This window comes from Tursiops truncatus, chromosome 9 (assembly GCF_011762595.2).
Source record: "Tursiops truncatus isolate mTurTru1 chromosome 9, mTurTru1.mat.Y, whole genome shotgun sequence".
In the NCBI taxonomy this organism is placed as follows: domain Eukaryota; kingdom Metazoa; phylum Chordata; class Mammalia; order Artiodactyla; family Delphinidae; genus Tursiops; species Tursiops truncatus.
This window is the reverse complement of record NC_047042.1, coordinates 30,559,909-30,584,376: the sequence shown is the minus strand read 5'-3', so window position 1 is coordinate 30,584,376 and position 24,468 is coordinate 30,559,909. Positions and strand designations below refer to the sequence as shown.

At 39.7% G+C, this 24,468-nt stretch overlaps 2 protein-coding genes across 13 annotated transcripts in view; one reads left to right on the top strand and one right to left on the bottom strand.

Annotated features, from left to right (window-relative positions):
- Window positions 1-24,468, top strand: part of MALSU1 (mitochondrial assembly of ribosomal large subunit 1) — a 56,688-nt gene that overhangs the window by 5,699 nt on the left and 26,521 nt on the right. For 2 of the 10 annotated variants that reach the window (XR_012333912.1, XR_012333914.1), the window contains exons 3-6: window positions 10,428-10,509; window positions 11,854-12,045; window positions 13,684-14,576; window positions 15,032-15,091. Coding sequence is in view for 1 of the 10 variants with exons in the window: in XM_019928713.3 (XP_019784272.1) it covers window positions 10,428-10,509; window positions 11,854-12,041 (270 nt within the window). In the remaining 9 variants the exon portion in view is untranslated. Of the gene's footprint in view, window positions 1-10,427; window positions 10,510-11,853; window positions 12,065-13,683; window positions 14,577-15,031; window positions 15,092-19,752; window positions 23,430-24,468 lie in introns of those variants that run through there. The other 8 variants (XR_002175089.3, XR_012333910.1, XR_002175092.3 and 5 more) reach the window with 8 other exon arrangements.
- The window catches only part of IGF2BP3 (insulin like growth factor 2 mRNA binding protein 3), a 139,632-nt gene continuing 130,159 nt past the window's right edge, over window positions 14,996-24,468 (bottom strand). For all 3 annotated transcript variants that reach the window (XM_073809634.1, XM_033862965.2, XM_073809635.1), the window contains 5 exons: window positions 24,256-24,372; window positions 21,096-21,170; window positions 18,429-18,560; window positions 17,605-17,718; window positions 14,996-17,313 (listed from right to left, as the gene is read on the bottom strand). In XM_073809634.1, coding sequence (XP_073665735.1) covers window positions 17,215-17,313; window positions 17,605-17,718; window positions 18,429-18,560; window positions 21,096-21,170; window positions 24,256-24,372 — 537 coding nt within the window. In that variant the 3' untranslated portion in view covers window positions 14,996-17,214. The remainder of the gene's footprint in view (window positions 17,314-17,604; window positions 17,719-18,428; window positions 18,561-21,095; window positions 21,171-24,255; window positions 24,373-24,468) is intronic.

Sequence of the window (24,468 nt, the reverse complement as noted above, 5' to 3'; positions counted from 1 at the left end):
CTTCCCAGCACCACTTATTGAAGAGACTGCCTTTTCTCCATTGTATATCCTTGCCTCCTTTGTCATAGATTAGTTGACCATAGGTGCATGGGTTTATCTCTGGGCTTTCTATCCTGTTCCATTGATCTATATTTTTGTTTTTGTGCCAGTACCGTATGGTCTTGATTACTGTAGCTTTGTAGTATAGTCTGAAGGGAGTCTGATTCCTTCAGCTCCATTTTTTTCCCTCAAGACTGATTGCTTTGGCTATTCGGAGTCTTTTGTGTCTCCATACAGATTTTAAGATTTCTTGTTCTAGTTCTGTAAAAAATGCCATTGGTAATTTGATAGGGATTGCATTGAATCTGTAGATTGCTTTGGGTCGTATAGTGATTTTCACAATATTGATTCTTCCAATCCAAGAACATGGTATATCTCTCCATCTGTTTGTATCATCTTAATTTCTTTCATCAGTGTCTTATAGTTTTCTGCATACAGGTGTTTTGTCTCCCTAGTTAAGTTTATTCTGAGGGATTTTATTCTTTTTGTTGCAATGGTAAATGGGAGTGTTTCCTTAATTTCTCTTTGAGGTTTTTCATCATTAGTGTGTAGGAATGCAAGAGATTTCTGTGCATTAATTTTGTATCCTGCAACTTTACCAGATTCATTGATTAGCTCTAGTAGTTTTCTGGTGGCATCTTTAGGATTCTCTATGTATTCTGCAAACAGAATTCTCATGTCTTCTGCAAACAGTGACAGTTTTACTTCTTGTTTTCCAAGTTGTATTCCTTTTATGTCTTTTTCTTCTCTGATTGCCATGGCTAGGACTTCCAAAACTATGTTGAATAATAGTGGTGAGAGTGGACATCCTTGTCTTGTTCCTGATCTTAGAGGAAATGCTTTCAGTTTTTCACCATTGAGAATGATGTTTGCTGTGGGTTTGTCATATATGGCCTTTATTATGTTGAGGTAGGTTCCCTCTATGCCCACTTTCTGGAGAGTTTTTATCATAAATGGGTGATGAATTTTGTCAAAAGCTTTTTCTGCATCTATTGTGATGATCATATGGTTTTTATTCTTCAATTTGTTAATATGCTATATCACATTGATTTGTGTATATTGAAGAATCCTTGCATCCCTGGGATAAATCCCACTTGATCATGGTGTATGGTCCTTTTAATGTGTTGTTGGATTCTGTTTGCTAGTATTTTGTTGAGGATTTTTGCATCTATATTCATCAGTGATATTGGTCTGTAATCTTCCTTTTTTGTAGTATCTTTGTCTGGTTTTGGTATCAGGGTGATGGTGGCCTCATAGAATGAGTTCGGGAGTGTTCCTTCCTCTGCAATTTTTTGGAAGAGTTTGAGACGGATGGGTGTTAGGTCTTCTCTAAATGTTTGATAGAATTCACCTGTGAAGCCATGTGGCCCTGGACTTTTGTTTGTTGGAAGATTTTTAATCACAGTTTCAATTTCATTACTTGTGATTGGTTTTTTCTTATTTTCTATTTCTTCCTAGTTCACTCTTGGAAGGTTATACCTTTCTAAGAATTTGTCAATTTCTTCCAGGTTGTCCAATTTATTGGCATAGAGTTGCTTGTAGTAGTTTCTCAGGATGGTTTGTATGTCTGTGGTGTCTGTTGCAACTTCTTTTTCATTTCTAAGTTTATTGATATGAGTCCTCTCCCTCTTTTTCTCCCTTTTTTTGGCTAGTGGTTTATCAATTTTGTTTACCTTCTCAAAGAACCAGCTTTTAGTTTTATTGATCTTTGCTATTGTTTTCTTTGTTTCTGTTTCATTTATTTCTGCTCTGAACTTTACGATTTCTTTCCTTCTGCTAACTTTGGGTTTTGTTTGTTCTTCTTTCTCTAGTTCCTTTAGGTGTAAGGTTAGTTTGAGATTTTTCTTGTTTCTTGAGGTAGGCTTGTATTGCTATAAACTTCCCTCTTAGAACTGCTTTTGCTGCATCCCATAGTCTTTGGATCTTCATGTTTTCGTTGTAATTTGTCTCTGGGTATTTTTTCATTTCCTCTTTGATTTCTTCAGTGATCTCTTAGTAACGTATTGTTTAGCCTCCATGTGTTTGTTTTTTACGTTTTTTTCCCAGTAATTGATTTCTAATCTCATAGCGTTGTGGTCAGAAAAGATGCTTGATATGATTTCAATTTTCTTAAATTTACTGGGGCTTGAATTGTGACCCAAGATGTGATCTATCCTGGAGAATTGTCCGTTTGCACTTGAGAAGAAAGTGTAATCTGCTGTTTTTGGATAAATGTCCAAAAATATCAGTTAAATCTGTCTGGTCTATTGTGTCATTTAAAGCTTGTGTTTCCTTATTAATTTTCTGTTTGGATGATGTGTCCACTGGTTTAAGTGAGGTGTTAAAGTCCTGCACTATTTTTGTGTTACTGTCGATTTCTTCTTTTATAGCTGTTAGCAGTTGCTTTATGTATTGAGGTGCTCCTATGTTGGGTGCATATATATTTATAATTGTTATATCTTCTTCTTGTATTGATCCCTTGATCATTATGTAGTGTCCTTCCTTGTCTCGTATAACATTATTTTATTTTATTTTATTTTTTACCCCTTTATAACTGTATAGTGATCTTATTTGCCTCTTGTTAGTTTTAGCTTAAAGTCTATTTTGTCAGATGTAAGTGTAGCTACCCCTCCTCTCTTTCTATTTTTATTTACATGGAATGTATTTTTCCATCACTTCACTTTCAGTCTATGTGTGTCTGTAAAGCTGAAGTGAATCTTTTGTAGGCAGCATATGGTTGAAATTTTTTTTTAACATCTTTATTGGAGTATAATTGCTTTACAATGGTGTGTTAGTTTCTGCTTTACAACAAAATGAATCAGTTATATATATACATATGTTCCCATATCTCATCCCTCTTGAGTCTCCCTCCCTCCCACCCTCCCTATCCCACCCCTCCAGGCGATCACAAAGCACCAAGCTGATCTCCCTGAGCTATGCGGCTGCTTCCCACTAGCTATCTACCTTACGTTTGGTAGTGTTTATATGTCCATGCCTCTCTTTCGCTTTGTCACAGCTTACCCTTCCCCCTCCCCAACATTCGTTATTTTAAAGTTTATTTTATCTGATATGAGTATTGCTATTCCAGGTTTCTTTTGATTCCCATTTGCATGGGATATCTTTTACCATCCCCTCACTTTTCACTCTGTATGTGTCCCTAGGTCTGAAGTGGGTCTCTTGTAGACAGCATATATATATGGGTCTTGTTTTTGTATCCATTCAGCAAGCCTGTGTCTTTTGGTTGGAGCATTTAATCCATTCATGTTTAAGGTAATTATCGATATGTATGCTCCTGTGACCATTTTCTTAATTGTTATGGGTTTGTTTTTGTAGGTCCTTTTCTTCTCTTGTGTTTCCCACTTAGAGAAGTTCCTTTAGCATTTGTTGTAGAGTTGGTTTGGTGGTGCTGAATTCTCTTTTGCTTCTCTGTAAAGCTTTTGATTTCTCCATCAAATCTGAATGAGATCCTTGCTGGGTAGAGTAAATCTTGGTTGTAGGTTCTTCCCTTTCAACACTTGAAATATATCATGGCACTCCCTTCTGGCTTGTAGAGTTTCTGCTGAGAAATCAGCTGTTAACCTTATGGGAGTTCCCTTGTATGTTATTTGTCATTTTTCCCTTGTTGCTTTCAATAATTTTTCTTTGTCTTTAATTTTTGTCAGTTTGATTACTATGTGTCTCGGTGTGTTTCTGCTTCCTGGGACTCTCTGTGCTTCCTGGACTTGGGTGGCTATTTCCTTTCCCACGTTAGGGAAGTTTTCGACTATAATTTCTTCAAATATTTTCTCGGGTCCTTTCTGTCTCCTCCTTCTGGGACCCCAATGATGCGAATGTTGTTGCATTTAATGTTGTCCCAGAGGTCTCTTAGGCTGTCTTCATTTCTTTTCATTCTTTTTTCTTTATTCTGTTCCATGGCAGTGAATTTCACCATTCTGTCTTCCAGGTCACTTATCTGTCTTCTGCCTCAGTTATTCTGCTATTGGTTCCTTCTAGTGTATTTTTCATTTCAGTTATTGTATTTTTTATCTCTGTTTGTTTGTTCTTTAATTCTTCTAGGTCTTTGTTAAACATTTCTTGCACCTTCTCGATCTTTGCCTCCATTCTTTTTCCGAGGTCCTGGATCATCTTCACTGTCATTATTCTGAATTCTTTTTCTGGAAGGTTGCCTCTCTCCACTTCATTTAGTTGTTTTTCTGGGGGTTTATCTTGTTCCTTCATCTGGTACATAGCCCTCTGCCTTTTCATCTTGTCTCTCTGTGGATGTGGTTTTTGTTCCACAGGCTGCAGGATTGTGGTTCTTCTTGCTTCTGCTGTCTGCCCTCTGGTGGATGAGGCTATCTAAGAGGCTTGTGCAAGTTTCCTGATGGGAGGGACTGGTGGCGGGTAGAGCTGGCTGTTGCTCTGGTGGGCAGAGCTCAGTAAAACTTTAATCTGCTTGTCTACTGATGGGTGGGGCTGATTTCCCTCCCAGTTGGCTGTTTGGCCTGAGGTGACCCAACACTGGAGCCCACCTGGCTCTTTGGTGGGGCTAATAGCAGGCTCTGGGAGGGCTCACACCAAGGAATACTTCCCAGAACTTCTGCTGCCAGTGACCTTGTCCTCACGGTGAGCCACAGCCACCCCCTGCCTCTGCAGGGGACCCTCCAACACTAGCAGGTAGGTCTGATTCAGTGTCCTATGGGGTCACTGCTTCTTTCCCTGGGTCCCGATGCGCACACTACTTTGTGTGTGCCCTCCAAGAGTGGACTCTGTTTCCCCCAGTCGTGTTGGAGTCCTGCAATCAAATCCCACTAGCCTTCAAAGTCTGGTTCTCTAGGAATTCCTCCTCTTGTTGCCGGACCCCCAGGTTGGGAAGCCTGGCGTGGGGCTCAGAACCTTCACTCCAGTGGGTGTACTTCTGTGGTATAAGTGTTCACCAGTTTGTGAGTCACCATCCAGCAGTTATAGGATTTATTTTATTGTGATTGTGCCCCTCCCACCATCTCATTGTGGCTTCTCCTTTGTCTTTGGTTGTGGGGTATCTTATTTGGTGAGTTCCAGTGTCTTCCTGTTGATGATTGTTCAGCAGTTAGTTGTGATTCTGGTGCTCTTGCAAGAGGGAGTGAGCGCACGTCCTTCTTCTTTGCCATCTTGAACCAATCTTATCCACTGTGTTTTCTTCTAAGAGTTTTATAGTTTTAGGTTTCGTGTTTGGGTCTTTGGTATTCAGTTAGTTTTTGTAGATGGTGTCAGGTAAAGACTCCAGCTTCATTCTCTTGCATGTAGATAATCTAGTTTACCCAGCACCATTTGTTGAAAGGACTGCCTTTCCCTATTGAATGGACTTGGCACCCTTGTTGAAAAATCATTTGACCATATGGGCTCTTTGTTTTGTTCCAGTGGTCTATAAGTTTATCTTAATCACTGTTTTGATTACTGTAGCTTTGTAGTAAGTTTTTAAATCAGGAAACTTGAGATCTTCAACTGTGCTCTTCCCTTTCAGGATTGTTTTTGGCTATTTGGGGTCTCTTTAGATTACATATAAATTTTAGGATGGATTTTTCTATTTCTACAAAAAAAAGTCACTGATAGAGATTGATTGTATGGAATCTGTAGATAAAGTATTAACGATATTGTGTTCCAATTCATGGATACAGATTATTGTATTTCAGTGTACGAGTCTTGCTTCCATGGTTATGTTTATTTCTTAAGTATTTTATCCTTTTTGATTCTATTGTAAATAGAAATATTTTCTTTTTAAAAAAAATTTATTTATTGATGGCTGAGTTGGGTCTTCATTGCTGCACACAGCCTTCCTCTGGTTGCAGTGAGCAGGGGCTACTCTTCGTTGTGTGTGGGCTTCTCATTGCAGTGGCTTCTCGTTGTGGAGCACAGGCTCTAGGCGCACGGGCTTCAGTAGCTGTGGCATGCAGGCTCAGTAGTTGTGGCTCACAGGCTCTAGAGCGCAGGCGCAGTAGTTGTGGTGCACGGGCTTAGTTGCTCTGTGGCACGTGGGATCTTCCTGGGCCAGGGCTCGAACCCGTGTCCCTTGCGTTGGCAGGCAGATTCTTAACCACTGCGCCACCAGGGAAGCCCTAGCGTTTTCTATGTATAAAGAGCATGTCATCTGCAAATTGAGACAATTTTATTTCTTCCTTTCCAATTTTGTTACTTTTTTCTTTTGTTTTCCCTTGCTCTAATTGCCATGGCTAGAACTTCCAGTACTGTGTTGAGTAGAAGGTGGCAAACGTGGGCATTCTTGTGTTGTTCCTGATCTGAGAGGAAAAACTTTCAGTTTTTTGCCATCAAGTATGATGATAGCTAATCTCCATGGGCTCTTCATGTATGGCCTTTATTACCTTAAGGTAGGTTTGGGTTTTTTTTGCTTATCTCTGTTGAGTTTTTATCATGAAAGGGTATTGGACTTTGTCAAATGCTTTTTCTGCATAAATTTGAAATGATCCTGTGGTTTTCGTCTTTCATTTTGTTAATGTGGTTTATTACATTGATTTTTTAAATTAATCAATTTTTGGCTGTGTTGGGTCTTTGTTGCTGTGCGTGGGCTGTTTCTGGTAGTGGCAAGTGGGGGCTACTCTTTGTTGCAGTGTGCAGGCTTCTCATTGCGGTGGCTTCTCGTTGCGGAACACAGGCTCTAGGCACGTGGGCTTCAGTAGTTGTGGCACGTGGGCTCAGTAGTTGTGGCTCATGGGCTCTAGAGCATAGGCTCTCGTAGTTGTGGCGCACGGGGTTAGTTGCTCCATGGCATGTGGGATCTTGCCAGACAAGGGCTCGAACCCATGTCCCCTACATTGGCAGGTGGATTCCTAACCACTGTGCCACTAGGGAAGTCCCTACATTGGTTTTTTCATGTGGAATCATCCTTACGTTCCAGAAATAAATCCCATGTGGTGTTGATATATAATTTTTTGAATGCAGTATTGAATTAGGTTTGCTAGTATTTCATTCAGGAGTTTTCCATCAGTATTCATCAAGGATATTGGCCTGTAGTGTTTTCTTATAGGGTCTTTGTCTGGTCTTGGTATCAGGTTAATGCTACTCCCATAGAATAAGTTAGGAAGTGTTCCCGCCTCTTCAGTTTTTTGGAAGAGTTTTAGCAAAATTTGATGTGAGCTTATGTTTAAGTATTTGGTAGAATTCACCAGTGAAGAAGCTGTGTGGTGCAGGGCTTTTCTTTGTTGGGAGGTTTTTTTCCTTCCTTCTTCTCTGTGTGTTCTTTTCTCTATACCCCACCCTTTCGTTTGAGATACAGTTGTGTTGGGAGGTTTTTGATTAATGACTCAATCCTGTTGCTATTATTGAATAGGGCTATTCATACTTTCTGTTTCTTCATGATGCAGTCTTGATAGGTTGTGTGTTTCTAGGAATTTGTCCATTTATTCTAGGTTTTCCAGTTTGTTGTGTCTCTAATGTCTCCTCACTCATTTCTGATTTTAGTTATCTGGGGGTTTATTGATCAATTTTGTTGATCTTTTTGAAAAATGAAATCTTGGTTTCATTGATTTTTGTCTGTTTTAATTTGGTCATTGACTTCCTTCTGCCAGCTTTAAGTTTAATTTGTTCATTTCCTAGTTCTTTTTATTTTATAATATTTATTGGACTATAGTTGATTTAGAATGTTGTGTTAGTTTCAGGTATACAGCAAAGTGAATCAGTTATACATACATCCACTCTTTTTTAGATTCCTTTCCCATATAGATCATTACAGAGTATTGTGTAGAGCTCCCTGTGCTATATACAGTAGGTCCTTATTAGTTATCTATTTCATATATAGTAGTGTGTATGTATCAATCCCAATCTCCCAATTTGTCCACCCCCGCCCACCCCCACCCCCCGCTTTTCCCCCCAGTAACCATAAGTTTGTCTTCTAAATCTATGACTCTATTTCTGCTTTGTAAATAAGTTCATTTGTACCATTTTTTTTTAGATTCCACATATAAGCGATATGATACTTGTCTTTGTCTGACTTCACTTAGTATGATAATCTCTAGGTCCATCCATGTGCCTGCAAATGGCATTATTTCTTTCTTTTTTATGGCTGAGTAATATTCCATTGTATATAGGTACCACATCTTCTTTATCCGCTCCTCTGTCAATGGACATTTAGGTTGCTTCCATGTCTTGGCTATTGTAAATAGCACTGCAGTGAACATTGGGATGCATGTGTCTTTTTGAGTTATGGTTTTCTCTGGATATATGCCCAGGAGTGGGCTTGCTGGATCATATGGTAGTTCTATATACATCTATATCTATATATCTATCTATATCTTTATATATCTATATCTCTTAAGGTAGGTTTTTTGACCATGCCGCATGGTGTGCAGGATCTTAGTTCCCCACCCAGGGACTGAAGCCACACCCCTGCAGTGTTAACCACTGGACTGCCAGGGAAGTCTCTCATGGTAGTTCTATATTTAGTCTTTTGAGGAACCTCCATACTGTTCTCCATAGTGGCTGTACCAATTTGCATTCCCACCAACACTGTAGGAGGGTTCCCTTTTCTCCACATCCTCTCCAGCATTTATTTATTTAAATTAACTTTTATTGGAGTATAGTTGAGTTACAGTGTTGTTAGTTTCTGCTGTACAGCAAAGTGAATCAGTTATACATATATCCACTCTTTTTTAGATTCTTTTCTCATATAGGTCATTACAGAGTATTGAGTAGAGTTCCCTCAATACTCTTAGTAGTTCTTACAGTCGGTTCTTATTAGTTATATATTTTATATATAGTATCTACAGTATATGTCTATCCCAATCTCCCAATTTATCCCCCCTCCCCCCAGATAACCATAAGTTTGTTTTCTATATCTGTGACTCTATTTGTTTTGTAAATAAGGTCATTTGTACCATTTTTTTAGATTCCACATATAAGTGATATCATATGATATCTGATTTACTTCACTCAGTATGATAATCTCTAGGTCCATGTTGCTGCAAATGGCATTATTTCATTCTTTTTTATGGCCGAGTAATATTCCATTGTATATATGTACCACATCTTTATCCAGTCCTCCAACTATGGACATTTCAGTTGCTTCCATGTCTTGGCTTTTGTAAATAGTGCTAAAGTGAACATTGGGATGCATCTGTCTTTTTCACTTATGGTTTTCTCTGGATATATGCCCAGGAGTGGGATTGCTGGGTCATATGGTAATTCTATTTTTAGTGTTTTAAGGAACCTCCATATTGTTCTCCATAGTGGTTGTATCAATTTACATTCCCACCAACAGTACAAGAGGGTTCCCTTTTCTCCACACCCTCTCTAGCATTTATTATTTGTCGATTTTTTGATGGTGCATTTCCTAGTTCTTTAAGGTATAAATTCATGTTGTTGATTTGGGAACTATTTTTTTCATGTAAGCACATACAGCTATAAATTTCCTTCTTATTGCTGCTCTCACTGCATTCTATAACTTCATTTGTCTCAAGATATTTTCTAATTTCCCTTGTGATTTCTTCTTTGATCAGTTTAAGGTAATAAAACAGTTGATTTCCACATATTTGTGGATTTTCTAGTTTTGCTTCTGTTGATTTCTAGTTCATTTCATTGTGATCAGAAATACTTTATATGAGTTTAATCTTTGAATTTATTAAGACTTGTTTTGTTGCCTAACATATGATCTATCCTGGAGAATGTTCCATGTGCACTTGAGAAAAGTGTGTATTCTGCTGTTGTTGGGTAGAATGTTCTGTTAATGTCCATTAGGTTCAATTGGTCTGTAGTGCTGTTCAAGTTCTCTATTTCCTTATTGATCCTCCATCCATTAATGCAGATAGGGTATTGAGTCTGCTATATTACTGGGTTAGCTCTGATTTTTGGTGCATGTTTCTAATTGTTATGTCATCTTGGTTGGTTGACCCTTTTATCATTATATAATGTCCTTGTCTTGTAATAGTATTTTTTTCTAACATTAGTGTATTTGTTGTTTTAGACCATTCATGGAATCTGCTGGGAAAAGAGATTATGGGATGATAAAATCCCATTAACATTGTCATGAAAGTAGCTGAGATGGAATCATTAAAACTGAGAAGACTAGCCTTAAAACAGGAAGGCAGCATCTGTCTCCCCTGAGAGGGAAAGGAAGCTGGGATGGACAGAAGGGATGATATATGTGAGAAGTGGATATTGAGAGAGTTTCGGCCTGTCTCTGAGGCACCTTGGTAAATGAGTGAGTTGGCCCTGTCAGAAGGGTTTGGGCAGGAGGATTCAGGAGACAGGTATAGGAGGTGGGTAGGATTTAAGGGGGAAAAAAGTTTCCGTATGTTTATATTAAGGGGCATGGTGTAGCTGTGAGGAATGAATAAGTTAGTTGCCAAGTTAAGACCAAGAAAAATACCCCCAGACGCTCAATAAGAACAGAGATTTCCCCTATCCTCTTCCCCTTTAATATGTGATCTGGTTTTTTTCAGTACAAATACCTGAAACATAAAAGTGAGCCTCATGTTAAGATCGAAGGGAAGGACACAGATGACTGGCTCTGTGTGGACTTTGGTAAGTTATTTTGGCACATTCTACAGATAAATATTTGATATTGCACTAATCTTGAACTGTTTTCAGTTGTAAAAGGATTGAGATCTGTGTTTCTCCACATACATTTTTCTTTTTAACTTGAGAATTTTATTTTTTTATACAGCAGGTTCTTATTATCTCCACATACAATTTTTGAAGTGTGTCTAAAATAGGTTTTCTTATAACTTAGTTGGTCTTATTCACATGTGAAATCCTCATGTCACATGGTATGTATGTAAGTTGCCATACAGGTCAGAAAGCTGATGGAGAACAGGATGGATAACATGGGAGAGATCCCCTAGTGGTGGTGGAAGGCACCTTGGGGTACACATAACCTCGGCCTTAAATAACTCAGATAAGGTGAAGGGCATTCTAGGCACAGGAAAGGACAAGAGCAGAGAACTAGAATTTTGAAAAGATTTAACAAATTTGGGTATTAATACATACATAGTTTCAAAGTATTTCCCCAAAAGATAGTTAATACAAAGGGAAAAACAGTAACTGAAGAACTGTGAAGGGTCTGAGATTTTATCTTACGTGTAAGCTAACAAGTTAGTCAAGGTTTGATGAAGCACAGTTTGTTACTCAGCAACAGTAGTAGCCAGCATCAAGCACCATTTTGCACCAGGGTCCCTGAGCAACACAGGACCAGATGACACCTGTGAAGTTCTAAGAGAAGAGCCCTGAGATGAGGGTATCTACATCTTTTATAATGGGCAGGAAGCAGGCCTGCGTTTCCTCTGGTGGAAAACACTTTTTCGGCCAAGGCTATATGTCAGGGTTTCTCAGCCTTGCCACTATTAACATTTTTGGCCAGGTAGTTCAGGTGCTGAGGAATATTCTGTGCATTGTAGGATGTTCTTCTCTTCTCCACCCCCCCAACTGTGAAAATCAAAAATGTCCCTTATTGAAAACCACTGCTGTAAGCATACTTGTGCTTTGATCCAGAGGGAGACAGCAGTTCTGAGAATATTTGCCAACATACTTAAAAATATAGTCCAGAACAAAAGCCTGTCAGTGTTTTGCTCACAGGCTGTGCAGACAGTCCTTGGAGGACTGTCTCCCAAGCAAACCCCATCACGAGTAATGTTACATATTGATATCATAAACCTCCTGTATGATGCACTGAGAAAAGCACAGCGTCACTTCTGTGGTATTTTTGCTGGATGGTGTCCACAATTTGCATTTCTAACAAGTTCTCAGGTAATGCTAATCTGGGGTTCACACTTTGAGAACCACTGTTCTAACTGTCAGAGGTTTGTGAGATCACAAGGGTAAAAGCAAATGAACTGCTTCTTCATTGTAAGTCTTATCTGTCCTTGATAGGCAGCATGGTGATTCATTTGATGCTTCCAGAAACCAGAGAAACGTATGAATTAGAGAAATTATGGACCCTTCGTTCTTATGATGACCAGTTAGCTCAGATAGCACCTGAGACCTTACCTGAAGACTTCATTCTTGGAATAGAAGATGACACTTCATCTCTGGCTCCTGTGGAGTTTAAATGTGAATAAAATGGTATGAACTGCTTTCATCATTTCAGATTTGGATTGAGTCACTTATAAACCCTGCCTAGCTGGTTGTTGTCAAAACAAGTCTTATCTGTGGACACTAATCCTAACTGACACATGGAAATTGTAGGTAAGTGAGCTAATTCTCACACTGTGAATCAGTACATTCAAACTAAAATTAATATATTGTTTTTGTTCCTGAGATCTCAGCAGGATTTCCTGGAAGTTGCATTGGCCCCTGTGTTTTACTTGAGCTCTCTGCTCAGAGTTTATTTTTATTTTTTGCTGACAAAGCAAGCTACTTTTTTGGGAAGGGGCACCCAGGTGGAGAGCAGGAGGGTAAAGGAACCCAGGAGGACTGCTCCACCACATGGCTCACAGTCTCGTGTTTTATGGGAATGGGGTTAAGTTTCTGGGTTGTCTCTGGCCAATCATTCTGCCTCGGGGTCCTTCCTGGTGGCACACGCATTGCTCAGCCAAGGTGGATTCCAGTGAGAAGGATTCTGAGAGGTTGGCAGGACATATAGACTGAAGTCTCCTCTCTCCTTTTGACCTTTCCTGAATTCTTCCAGTTGGTAGTATCTTGTTAGTTCTGCATTCCTTACGAGGACCTCCTGTTTAAGATAACTCATGCAAGTGGTTACTATGTTGCCTGGCCAGGGCAGGCAGTTTCAGTGTTTCCCCTAATAACTCCTCCCTGAGAGACTTCATACTCAAGATAATTTTTGGGAATTGGAGTGGAGGTCTCTTTCTTCTGTAACTACTTCCTGCTGAGAGTTGGCATAGTCCTGCCTAGTAGAGTAGAAGTCTCTCTCTACCTAATCTAAATCGAGGTATTCTGTGCCCAAAACTGGCATTCATCCTTGTAGTAACAGCAGTTTAGTTGAAACTGTTGGACCCTGTGGGGGATGAACCTTGTAAGCAGTTGAAACAGACAAGGGCCAAACAGGAGGCCTAACAGGATGGTCATCACCAGGCCCAGAAAAGGCAGGCAAAATTTGGGGTGAGGGCTGCAGGGTGTGTGACTTTCTTCTGATCGATTGGTAGTGACGTAACAGGACAATGCTCCAGGAATCTTGGCACTCAGCCTGAAGTTACCATCCTCACCTGGGTGGGGGCCTCAGTTCCTGCAGAACTCAAAGATATTGTTATGCATACTCCTTGAGGTGGAACCAGGACCCTGCCCCAAGGCTGTACCACTAGTTGACAGCTCCTCCCCTGTTTTTGCATCCCCTCCCTTTCCTGATTAGCAACTGTTTGAATCTGCCCTTTGGAACTCAGGGAAGGTCAAGGAGGAAGGTCAAGGAGGCTGAGTGAAGCCTATATCCTACAAACAAGAAACAGGGGACACACAAAGGATTTGTACTCTGGAGCCCCCCAGAGTCCTGCCCAGTTCCAGTTCAGGGAACTAACTGGGCAACAGTGCTGGCCACTTCCTGCTACAATAGGGCATAGTCCTGTCTCAATTTGGAGAATAGACACTGGACTGGAAATATTTCTGATTCCTGATTCCTGGATCTGAGTCTTGTATGATTAAAATCTTAATCCCTTGGTCTGCCATTTTGGTGTAACAGACCCAATCAGAAGTAGCTGGAGGAGTGACAATGGGATTTTTATAGGGAAAATAAACGTCATTTCTTTTCAGGAGAATAAGCCTGAAACACAGTCTGGACCTGGTGCTTTGGGGAGACTTGTAGCCAAGTAGCCAGTTGTCTAGTTTTATTGAGGTAGGTTTTAACTTTTAATGTGGTATTAACACATAGGTAACAGGTGCTATTGGTCATCAAACATGTCTCTTCTTTTTGTTAAATGTATGATCTAAAGCAATTCCGTTGTCTAAAAATGTAAGTTACGGGCTTCCCTGGTGGCGCAGTGGTTGAGAGTCCGCCTGCCGAGGCAGAGGACATGGGTTTGTGCCCTGGTCCGGGAAGATCCCACATGCCGCGGAGCGGCTGGGGCCATGAGCCATGGCCGCTGGGCCTGCGCGTCCGGAGCCTGTGCTCCGCAACGGGAGAGGCCACAACAGTGAGAGGCCCGCATACCGGGAAAAAAAAAAAAAAAAGTAAGTTACAAGAGGGGACCTTTAAAAAGTAAGGTTGCAGTTATCAGCTGCCAGCAGACATTATTTTGAGAACGGCTGGTGGCATCCAAGTCTGACACAGCTCAGAAAACTCAAGTTCTTAGCAATACAAGGATTTGCCTGAAATCACACCCACAGTGTCACCTAGTTATTTCTTGGATGTCTTAAACCATAGCTACTCCATTTTGACTCTTAATTGTAATATTCCCCTTAATAGCCAAAGCAGATGTCACCATTAATGATGTTAGTGTTTCTCTAGGTATGAGAAGAGCAAGAATCTGGCCCATAAAATCTTCTCCTGAAAATATCTATCTATCGGAAGGCCTGTTCTGCCAGTTTTTCCCAGAGCGCCTCATTCCTGTTCTCCACTCTGAACTCCTTTTCAGGGGGTGTTGAAGGTCAGCAGCTGCAGCGGCTCGTGATTTAATCTTTGTAGAGGCAGACAGCAAGTGCCAATGGTGAGTGCCAATTTCCAGTCAGCAGGGCCCCTTCATGGTCATAAAGTTGACCATGGTTTGAGGGGGCATTTCATTCCACAGTGCTAGGAATGCGCATTCCCAGGCCTAGCAAAGTGTTTTCCGAGTTTAAGTTTAAATCTTATTCTGTAGAACAGTATAGCCAAAAATTTTAAAAAATATATAGCAGAAAACATAACCACCCCACTGGTCCTGTAACGTAAAACCTTTAGTTCTCAGTTCATATGCAACAGTATTATCTAGGTTCACAGTCAGGACATTGGTAGATAGTGGTGCCTACCTTGAGATTGACATAGCCTTACTAAAAGTCTAAGTTTACACTTTGACCAAATTCAGGACATTCACATTAATTTGAAAAGCCAAAAATACATAAAGCCAAAAATACATACTACACAGCAGGCTGCACCTGATAATGAAACACTTTATTCTGCATCAAGGTATCTGGAAAATGAAGCTGCATTTGGGGCACGTTACAGATGAGGAATGATCCATATGTGGTGAGTACAAAACTCAATTACAACAGAATTATTTCCTAGTATTACCAGATACTCCATTACCAATGCTTAATTGAAAGTAAAACATGATTTGCCACACTAGAAGGCTAGAAGTGAAACATGACAGAATTTAAACAGGCAGATATAAATGTAGCACCTATCTGTATTTAAAAAAAAAAAGTTGGAAAAATCAAATACTGAGGAAGAGCTCTGGCCTTAAGCACATTTTACCCAAAATCCAACCAGAAAGCCAGTCCATTACTTTTTTTTTAAAGCAATTCATTGTATGGAAGAAAATGATGAATGCTAGATGAATTCAGTGACAAAAAGGGCACTTTTTGGCTAAAACTACAAAATAAACTGATTTTCTGAAAACATTTAGGAAAACATTTCAAGTCATTTTCAAAATGTTTAAAGGATACAGTGATCTTCAGAAAAACTTACCTAGTCTGTAGAAATTCATCTTGAAATACAAATGAAGCAAAATGATTTAAGGGTTATTATATATGCCCTTCAGATCAGTATAATATAACGACTGTGATCATTTAATGAACAAAAGAAACACAATTCTGAGAGCAGTGTGGCCTTGGAGACCACCCACACCCACATAACTGTACATACCAGGCTTTGCCATCAAGGTAGGAAATGGGCGAATGCGTTCAGTATCAAAGGTCAAATGTATTATTGTATCACAGTCATTCAAATTATATTCCAAAAGTTGTTCTTGTATTTTTCTACCTTTTGACTTATTTTCAAATAACTGGTTGCAGAGAATACAGAAATCCTGCTGCAATTTATGTAATATTCTAGGTGGCCTTTCATTCTTCTTGATTTATCATTGCTTAAAATCTTCAAAATAGCTTAGTGTGAGGCTCATGACAGTGCCTGGCACGGGGAGATGTAGCCTTTTTATTGCCTTTAAACACTGTCACACCGTCTGACTGCCCCATTGGTCTTCACAAAGCAATTCTTTTGGGGTCTGCTCCAAGCATAGACCAACTGGTCTGAAATATATTGGCAAACTAAGCATCCTGTAAGGCAAGCTGAAGCTTTCTTCTTGCCAATCAATCAATTTAAAGTTCACAGGAGCTGCATGTCTCCATAGATACACTTGCTTTAGGTAGTGATAGTCAAAAGCACAAAGCATTTATGCATTCAATCACATAGCCAAACAAAAAAAACCCTGAAGTCTCCTGAAGCCATTTATTAAAACTAGCCGTTCCAAAACCTCCTGCAGCCACTTTGCTCTGTTAGTACCATCAAAAACTTCCCTACCATAAACAAAAAAATAAATGGTATTTGCTGCTCTCCAAATATAGGCACTGCTCCGTATCACTGAACGTTTACTGGATTTTCCAACTAATAACTGTCAAAAGCCTCAAAAAACCTGAAATTAATTTTCCAGCTTTACTGTCACCAGCCAGAAGTAAAATTTTTTTCTCAGTTATTTGCCTGTTAGCTAATTTTATTTTTTAAAAAACAGTTGGACTTATCTTTATAAAGTATATAAAATTTTCAGAAAAAAACAAAACAATTTTGCTTTCATTGCATTACTGAATACCTGAGGTAGTTGAGTAAAAATGCACATTTAATACCCCTGCCAACACCATTCAGCACTTCCCTTAGGTTATTTGTGTTAGTGTTAGATAAAACTGAGAACAGTTTTTATATGCTAACAGCTTAACATTTAAGTTCTTGTAATAATCCTCTTCTGATCCAATTTTAACAATTGGACATAGGAGCAATCTATTTTTATTTACTTGATGAATTTAGTAAATGCACCATTAAGCCAATTTCTGGCATTATGGGGGAATGAATATTAAGAAAAATTAGAATATTTGTTATACTGAGAATACAACAAAAGGGAAGTGCAGAGCTCCTCTCTTTCCCTCCCTCACCCCCTAATTTTTTTCTTTTTTTAAAGCTGGGTGTCATACATTTCAGAGAGCATAAAGTATACATTCTCACAGAGACAGGAGTTCGAAAGTTGCCTGGTCCTCAGAAACAACCGGCTAGGTAAAAACTTGTGCATGTGATTCTGGATAGGGGTTCAGCGCCCGTCTGTTGGTTAAGCAATCTGTCTTTGGTTTGGCATCTGCCTCTGTGGTGGGCTGTCTCCTGAGCCTTCACTTCCGTCTTGACTGAGGTGGTCCACTTTGCAGAGCTTTCTGCTGTTGGTGCTGCTTTACCTGAGTCAGAATTTCCTGAATTTTTCTCTGGGCAACCTGCAGTAGGAGAGAGCTTTGAAATTTCTACCTGATCAAGTATGACCAAAAGTTAATTTACTCTTCCATTTCAACAACTTCAAATTGAAACTTATTTGAAGATTAAAGATACATACTTATTAGTTTCTCCTAGCAGAGTCTCTGAAATCACCTGCTTAAAGGGGGATTAAAAGTGTTAAGCACCAAGCAGCCTGAAATATTTATATGACATGGGGACACGCATGGGAGGAGGATCACTCAGGAAGAAGGAAGAAGCAGAAGAGCTCACTTATCACACTAGAGCCCACTTGCCTGGCAAGCATAGAAGTGACCAGTTATTTTGACCACCACTTGGTCATTCTCATCAGGCGTCTGGTCACGAGGGACAACAACTTCTGCGCTTGACAAATTCTGGAGCTCATTCACCTGAAGGAGATAAATACAAATCATGTTAAGTGGAGTTGTTCTTTTTTCTTTTTAAATGACCGTTTCCTTACTATGTAACCAAAATACTGAGCTTTGGCTTTATATTTATAATCTCATCTAATAATACTAGTAATTCTATCCGTTTACTAGTATTGTCCCCATTTCAAGGTAATTAAAACTAAGCCTTAGTGAAAGAAACTGACTCGCCCACAGTTGCATAAGTTAATGACAAAACCAGATTCAACCCCTGAAAATCTGATTCCAAAATACACTTTCCATCACTTCAGAATTGTAAATAGCTTTGAAAATGACTTGGAAGTTTTATGTGTTAGAAACTGGAAACCATTTGCTTTTTTCAGTTACAGAGGTATAAGTGATAAATGTAGATGAAATTTTTTAAAGTTTCTTTTCATGTCATTAAGTGTTTGCACAATAAAAGTAAAAAGCTGATGTACAACAACAGAAAATGCAAAATGCCCCTTATAAATATGAGACAGTTCTCCCATACAAAGTGGTCTGAAAGAGAGGCACTGCTTTCACTGGTAGCTGACACCAACACCCAGGAGGAACAAAAGGCAGTCTTCTCCAAACCTTGGCCCAGACGGTCCTGCTTTTTATAAGTTAGCCAAAATTTAGGGACTTGGAACTCCTAAGTACCTTTCAACGCTTTCCCTTTCATACCACTGCACAGGTTTTGCTGAAGTACTTGCCGTTTTGCCTCCTTTTCCAATAACTCTGCCAGCAGCAAAGGATGGCACTCTGATGTGAGCTTCAAGTTTCACCTCTTCTTTAGGACTAACAAAGTTTTCTTCTTTAATTTTTCCATAAATTCTTCCCTGAGCCTACAGATGAGAACATATCTCATCAGTGTCATTCATGTAGGAAATGCAAAAAGGTCCATTAACTTTAAAGATGGCCCGGATCCACTGGAACAGACCTTTGCAGTGATACATCTGCATTTGATAGATTGTGGAACGTTGCACAAGAGGTGGAAAAGTAAGGAAGTCCTAGAAAAGGTTGACAACAATAATAACTATACATCACAGATGAGGCAATTGAATGATTGATAAAATAAGATTAAACCATATTCTTCTGACAAAAACGGTTAAAGGCAATAAGTTAGCAGTCAGCCGAACTAAAATTTTTGCAAATGACCATTTGCTCTCCAGTCTTGAAAGGTAAAACCTCTCCTGTTGGCAATAAGATAGTAACTGCGTTTTTCTTGAGTAAAAGGGACTGCAGAGGAACTATAGAGCCACCTATGCGAGGCTCACAAGAAGCCAAGCCGCTGTCTAAATGGGCCAGCAAGGAATTTTCTAGTTAAACATTTCTTCATCTTAGCCAGATGGTTTCTACTTCGACTAAGGCTACAAAATCAAGTTAACATACACATCTGACAGTTATAGTCAAACACATCCTGTCACTTGCTGCATACAACTAGAAGTTATACATAATAAACCTCTCCTATTATGTACAACCATTAATTTGCTCTGGTATACACCAAAGGAAAAAGAAGTCAGAGTTGGTTTCATCTGACAAGCTGCCGCAGCAGAGAACAAAAACAAAAGTACCGAACACGTTTTCACTGGTGCAGAAATGATAAGCTCATTTTAGGGGGTTACAGGAAAAAAAAAAAAAAAAAATCCATCTTAGTACCCTGTCTTCCATTCATCCTCAGTCTCAGGCCACAGATGTAGCTATCAACACAGTCAAAGGACACAACGGATATACATTGTCCTCCGAAACAAGCTCTTGAATTCATAAGAAAAAATACGGGTTAGGAGGTTTACTATTACTTAGATGTCTAAAATAAAATAATTTATTTGTTATTATCACTGATCACATAAATGACATTTAAGCATTATAGCTTTTCTTAAATGTCCCATTTAAGACAACTGAACAATACAGGCATAGGAGGATACAGGGAAACAAACTCTGAATTCCCCAGCATACAAGCATTATGAAAACTGCAAGATAGTTAATTCCATTTATAGAATAATAAGACCATAATTGATGTTTGTATTTATCTTTTAGTATTTCAAACTAAAAGTGGCTGTCTCTGTAAGTCTGGGATAGGAAGCAATTTTCAGCATCTCTGAGTTTTGATCTGAACTGCCTGGACCACAAGGCTGGTATGAGGAAGTAAATTTCTTGACCCAAGTTTGAGGCTAGCCAACTGTACCCCACATCTCAAAGCACCTCCTTTTGTTTCCTGTTCTTCCTGTAAATGAAGTGAAAAAAGCTTCCGATTTTTAGTGAAAAGTAGAGGTCAAAGAAAGTGATGGTTTAAAAGGAGGGAAGAAGTGGGCACTTGTTAACTTAGCCACATTTTAGAGCTAAGAGAAGTAAGGTTAAAGAGTTATCCTGTTAACACAGCTGGTAAGTGGTAGAAACAAGACAGGAGTTTTGGATAAATTGCACTGAATTGAGTAGCTGCTTTTACCTATGACAAACAAGACACCCTACTGAGTTTATGAGAGAAATCATACTCAAAGGTATACGTTTGTGAATTTGAGGATCTGGCAGGGTCTTAGTCTGAATCATCCCAAGTCTGCTCAGCACCACCACCAGCACATTTATGTTGTACTTCCTGTGTCAGGCACTATTCTAAGCAATTCATATATTGTTTAAACCTTATTTAAACTTTGTGGGTGTTTTTAACCCCGATTTTATAGATGAGGAACTAGGCAGAGAAAGGCTAAGTAACTTGCCCAAGGTCACACCACTGGTAAATGGTAAAGCTGGGCTTTGAACCAGCAACCTGGCTACCAGGTCTCTGCTCTTCATCACCCTGCTACACCACCTCTCAGGACATGGTGGGAGGCATTCCAGCCCCAAAGGCCCCAAACCCCAGTATGACCAATGGTTCACACCAGGACAAATGCTGTAAGAGTTCCTGCCATTTCTACCTCTAAAATTCAAAAGATTAGAGTGGCTTGTTGACCGACTGTGGACAAGGGCTAATGGTTAACCCAAGGGTAAGAGCAAACGGGGACATTTTAATTCAAGGTTGAGGCCTCTCTGGGACAAGAGGAAAAACTTGAGAACAGCAAGGCATATGAATCAGACTTGTAAATTTCAGTCTTAAGGTCTCACCTTCACACATGCTAACAGGGCATTGAGCAAATTCTCCTTTGGGAGATAGTCAAAACCAACAACCATTACAGAACTCTCAAAATTAACCAAAGGCTTTGGTTTATTTTTAAAGTGTAATTTGCAGTATGTTTCTACTCTGTTCTTAGTCTTAGAAATTTCCATTGAGAGATTCTTTATACTGAGTATTAGATTTTTTTTTACAGGAGAAGCCAGGTTATGGATTTCCCGAAAAGAAGACATCCATTCATTTGTTACCTGTGCACACACTCCAGAGCACATACCTTGAACTGAGCCTCCGGTGGCCCAGTGATAATCACCATCCTCACTTTAGCATCTGGTGCTTCAGCTGGAGCGATCTGTAACAGACCCAGTAACGGGTTATGACACTTTCAGGTGCCACCAATAGAAATGGTACACCAACCAGCCTGTCATTTGCACATGACTTACTGAAATGCAGAATGAAAGCCTTCTGGAAGGTAGTTACATGAAGCAGTGATTAATGTGGATTCATTAGTTATGGCTCCTGCCGTATACTGTGTACTTACACTGTGCCTGGCCCTAATGTAAAAGTCCAGATGCAGCCTCTACCTAACCCTCACTATTTCCTGACGAGGTACTGCCTCATGGAGAGGCCAAAGGCTGGAGAAGGTGAGTCACCTGGCCCATGATCACACAGTCCAGTGAAGCTGGAGGGAGAGCTGGGTCTGGCTCCACCATCACATTCCTTGTCACTACACCAGTGGGTGCTCAAAGGGTGGTTCTTGGCCCACGCGCATCACAACACCCTGGGCCTCCTGTATGTGCAAGAAACTGCTAGGTTCCCAGTCTAAGCCTATAAGTACATTCCCCCAAAGTACACTCGCTGGACTAACATATGGAATAAACTAACATTAATTTGGCAGAAGAAAAGTAAACTCAGACTCTTCTATTTTGGCAGAGCGTGTGAAATGACACAAAAAGCCTAGGCTAGGGAATTGTTGCAGAGACTGTTGAAGGGGGAGGAAAACAGCATTCCCTTAGTAAGAAAGGATTTGGGGAGTTGGCTGGTAGGAAGTGTTTTAAAAGAAAAAAATTTGCTAGGTATTTGCTGTGCAAGAAGCAATTCCCTATAGTAAATAATGAGAACAGGAAGCAAAAAATACAATAGAAGCCATCCCAACTACCACTCAGTATGATCACTGTCAATTACTTATAGTCTAGTAGGCCCTTCTCCACACCTTCATAATCAAAACAATGTTTTTTACTTTTAATAGACTCATGCTTCCTCCCTCAAAATAAAGCTAACATTTCTGTTACTTAGACCCAAATTAATACTATTGCTACTTTATTGCTGGGCACTAATTGTGAGTCTGTAAAACAAGCCAATAATTACTTCCTTTTAGACCACACTCTTAGGATTATTCACAGGAAACCCCAAAAAGAAGGTATCATTCTTCATCTTTCTGACTAAGGTTTCCTTTTTTTAAAAAGGATCTTTGTCAACACTGGTGATAGAAGGCTGGGGCTGAGGACACTTGTACACTGAGGTTAGGAGTACAAATTGCTACAATCTCTCAAAAGCCTGAAAAAAGCACATGCCCTGTGACTCACCAAACCCACTTCTGTAGACTTAAGTTAAAGGATAAGGTTATATATGACAATTTGACCAAAAGAACTTTGTCTATCCCTGTGCAGGTTAAATTAGGAACAATCTTAATGTCCAGTAAGTTAACACAAATGATTATGGTTTGGTAATACCAAATATATGCCTATTAAAGTAAGTACATATATGGAAATTTACATTATGGAAATGTAGCGAAGTGTTAGGAGTGCTGATGAATCTTTCAGATTATGCATGTTTCAGACTTTTTGGAAACAAAAATATTTTAACCTCATCATAAAACCTCCATTAAAGCCAGAAAGAAAAAGAGCCAAACGTCTAAATACCCAGTTCTTCTTGTTCATGAAATGTTCGTCGCAGTTTTTCCAAAACAAAGCTGCTAGGCTCTTTTTGCATGTGTGAGCATGTTTTACAGATTAACTCAGTAATCAGGAAACTAACAGGATAGTAAAGTTAGTTCACCCCTTGGTCTTTTATCATGTCTTTTCCTTTACCCATTTATTTATTTTGGCTGCATTTTCTGCTCACATTATTTTGTTATCTTTTGCTACAAGAGAGAATATGAGGGCTTTCCTGTGTGTTTTGCTTTTTTATTAACTGTGTAGTTTACATACAGTAACGCTCACTCCTTTGGTACCAAATACATAGTTGTAAATACCACCACAATCAACATAAAAACAGCTTCTGTCACTCAAAATTTCCTCATGCTGCCTTTGTTTTCAACCCCTTCACCTCCAACTCCTAGCAACCACTGATTTTTTTTCTCAATTTCCATAGTTCTCTTTTCCAGAATTTTCATATAAGTGGAATCATACAGTATGTGGCCTTTTGAGTCTTCTTTCTCTTACCATAATACATGTGATTCACTCAAGTTGTTTTATGTATCAATAGTTCCCTCCTTTTTACTGCTAAGTAATTATTATATAGACGGGCCACAGTTTATGCATTTGCCACTGATGAACATTTGCTGCTTCCCCATTTCCCAGTTATAAATAAAGATACTATAAACATTTGAGTGCAGTGTGGTTTTTTTGGTACTATATTCAAATTAAAAATTTCATTAAATATTTATAAAATTGGACTTCCCTGATGGCACAGTGGTTAAGAATCCGCCTGCCAATGCAGGGGACACAGGTTCAAGCCCTGTTCTGGGAAGATTCCCACATGCCGCAGAGCAACTAAGCACGTGCACCACAACTACTGAGCCTGCGTGCCGCAACTACTGAAGCCCGCGCGCCTGGAGCCTGTGCTCCGCAACAAAAGAAGCCACTGCAATGAGAAGCCCGCGTACCGCAACGAAGAATAGCCCCCGCTTGCTGCAACTAGAGAAAGCCTGTGCGCAGCAACGAATACCCAATGCAGCCAAAAATAAAATTATTTATATATATATATTTATAAAATGTAACCAAAATAAACCCCCCAATAGACTGATGTTTTCCTGAAGAAAGCTATGACTTTTATCAAGCCTTTGTCAATTTGTATATTCCTTAAAAGGACCACAGCCTTGATTGTTCGGGCACTAAATAGTGTCATTTCGGAGTGTGAGGGACCAAAGCCACGCCCAGGGAAGATGAGCTAGAAGGAATGTATATCCAGGAATGCGGTGGGGCAGAACCACCATTCTAACGCCAAATTGCGTACCTGCAGACTACTTTTTCTGGAGAGAGAATTTAACTTACCTTGTTTAAGCTAGTGTTGTTTGGAGTTCTCTGTCACACACTTATGTAACCCCAATATAGACTGCCACATTCAATTCAAATTACAGAGTGGCAGGAAGACTCACATTTCTGTAACTCGCTGTCCTTAAAGCATCAGGAGAGCCACAGCTGGCAGAACAGTACCTTAATAGAAGCTCCTGCAAAGCGAGAAAGCTGTTTGATGTGTTGCCCCTGCTTGCCGATGATGGCGCCGACAGACAGGGCTGGGATGAACAGATGGACAGTCTCTGTTTCTGACTGCTGTTGGAAAAGAAAGACAGGACATACATGCTTACTGGATACAAATCAGGCTGTATCGCTGGCATAGGGAGAGGGGCATTCTCATACTGTTAGAAA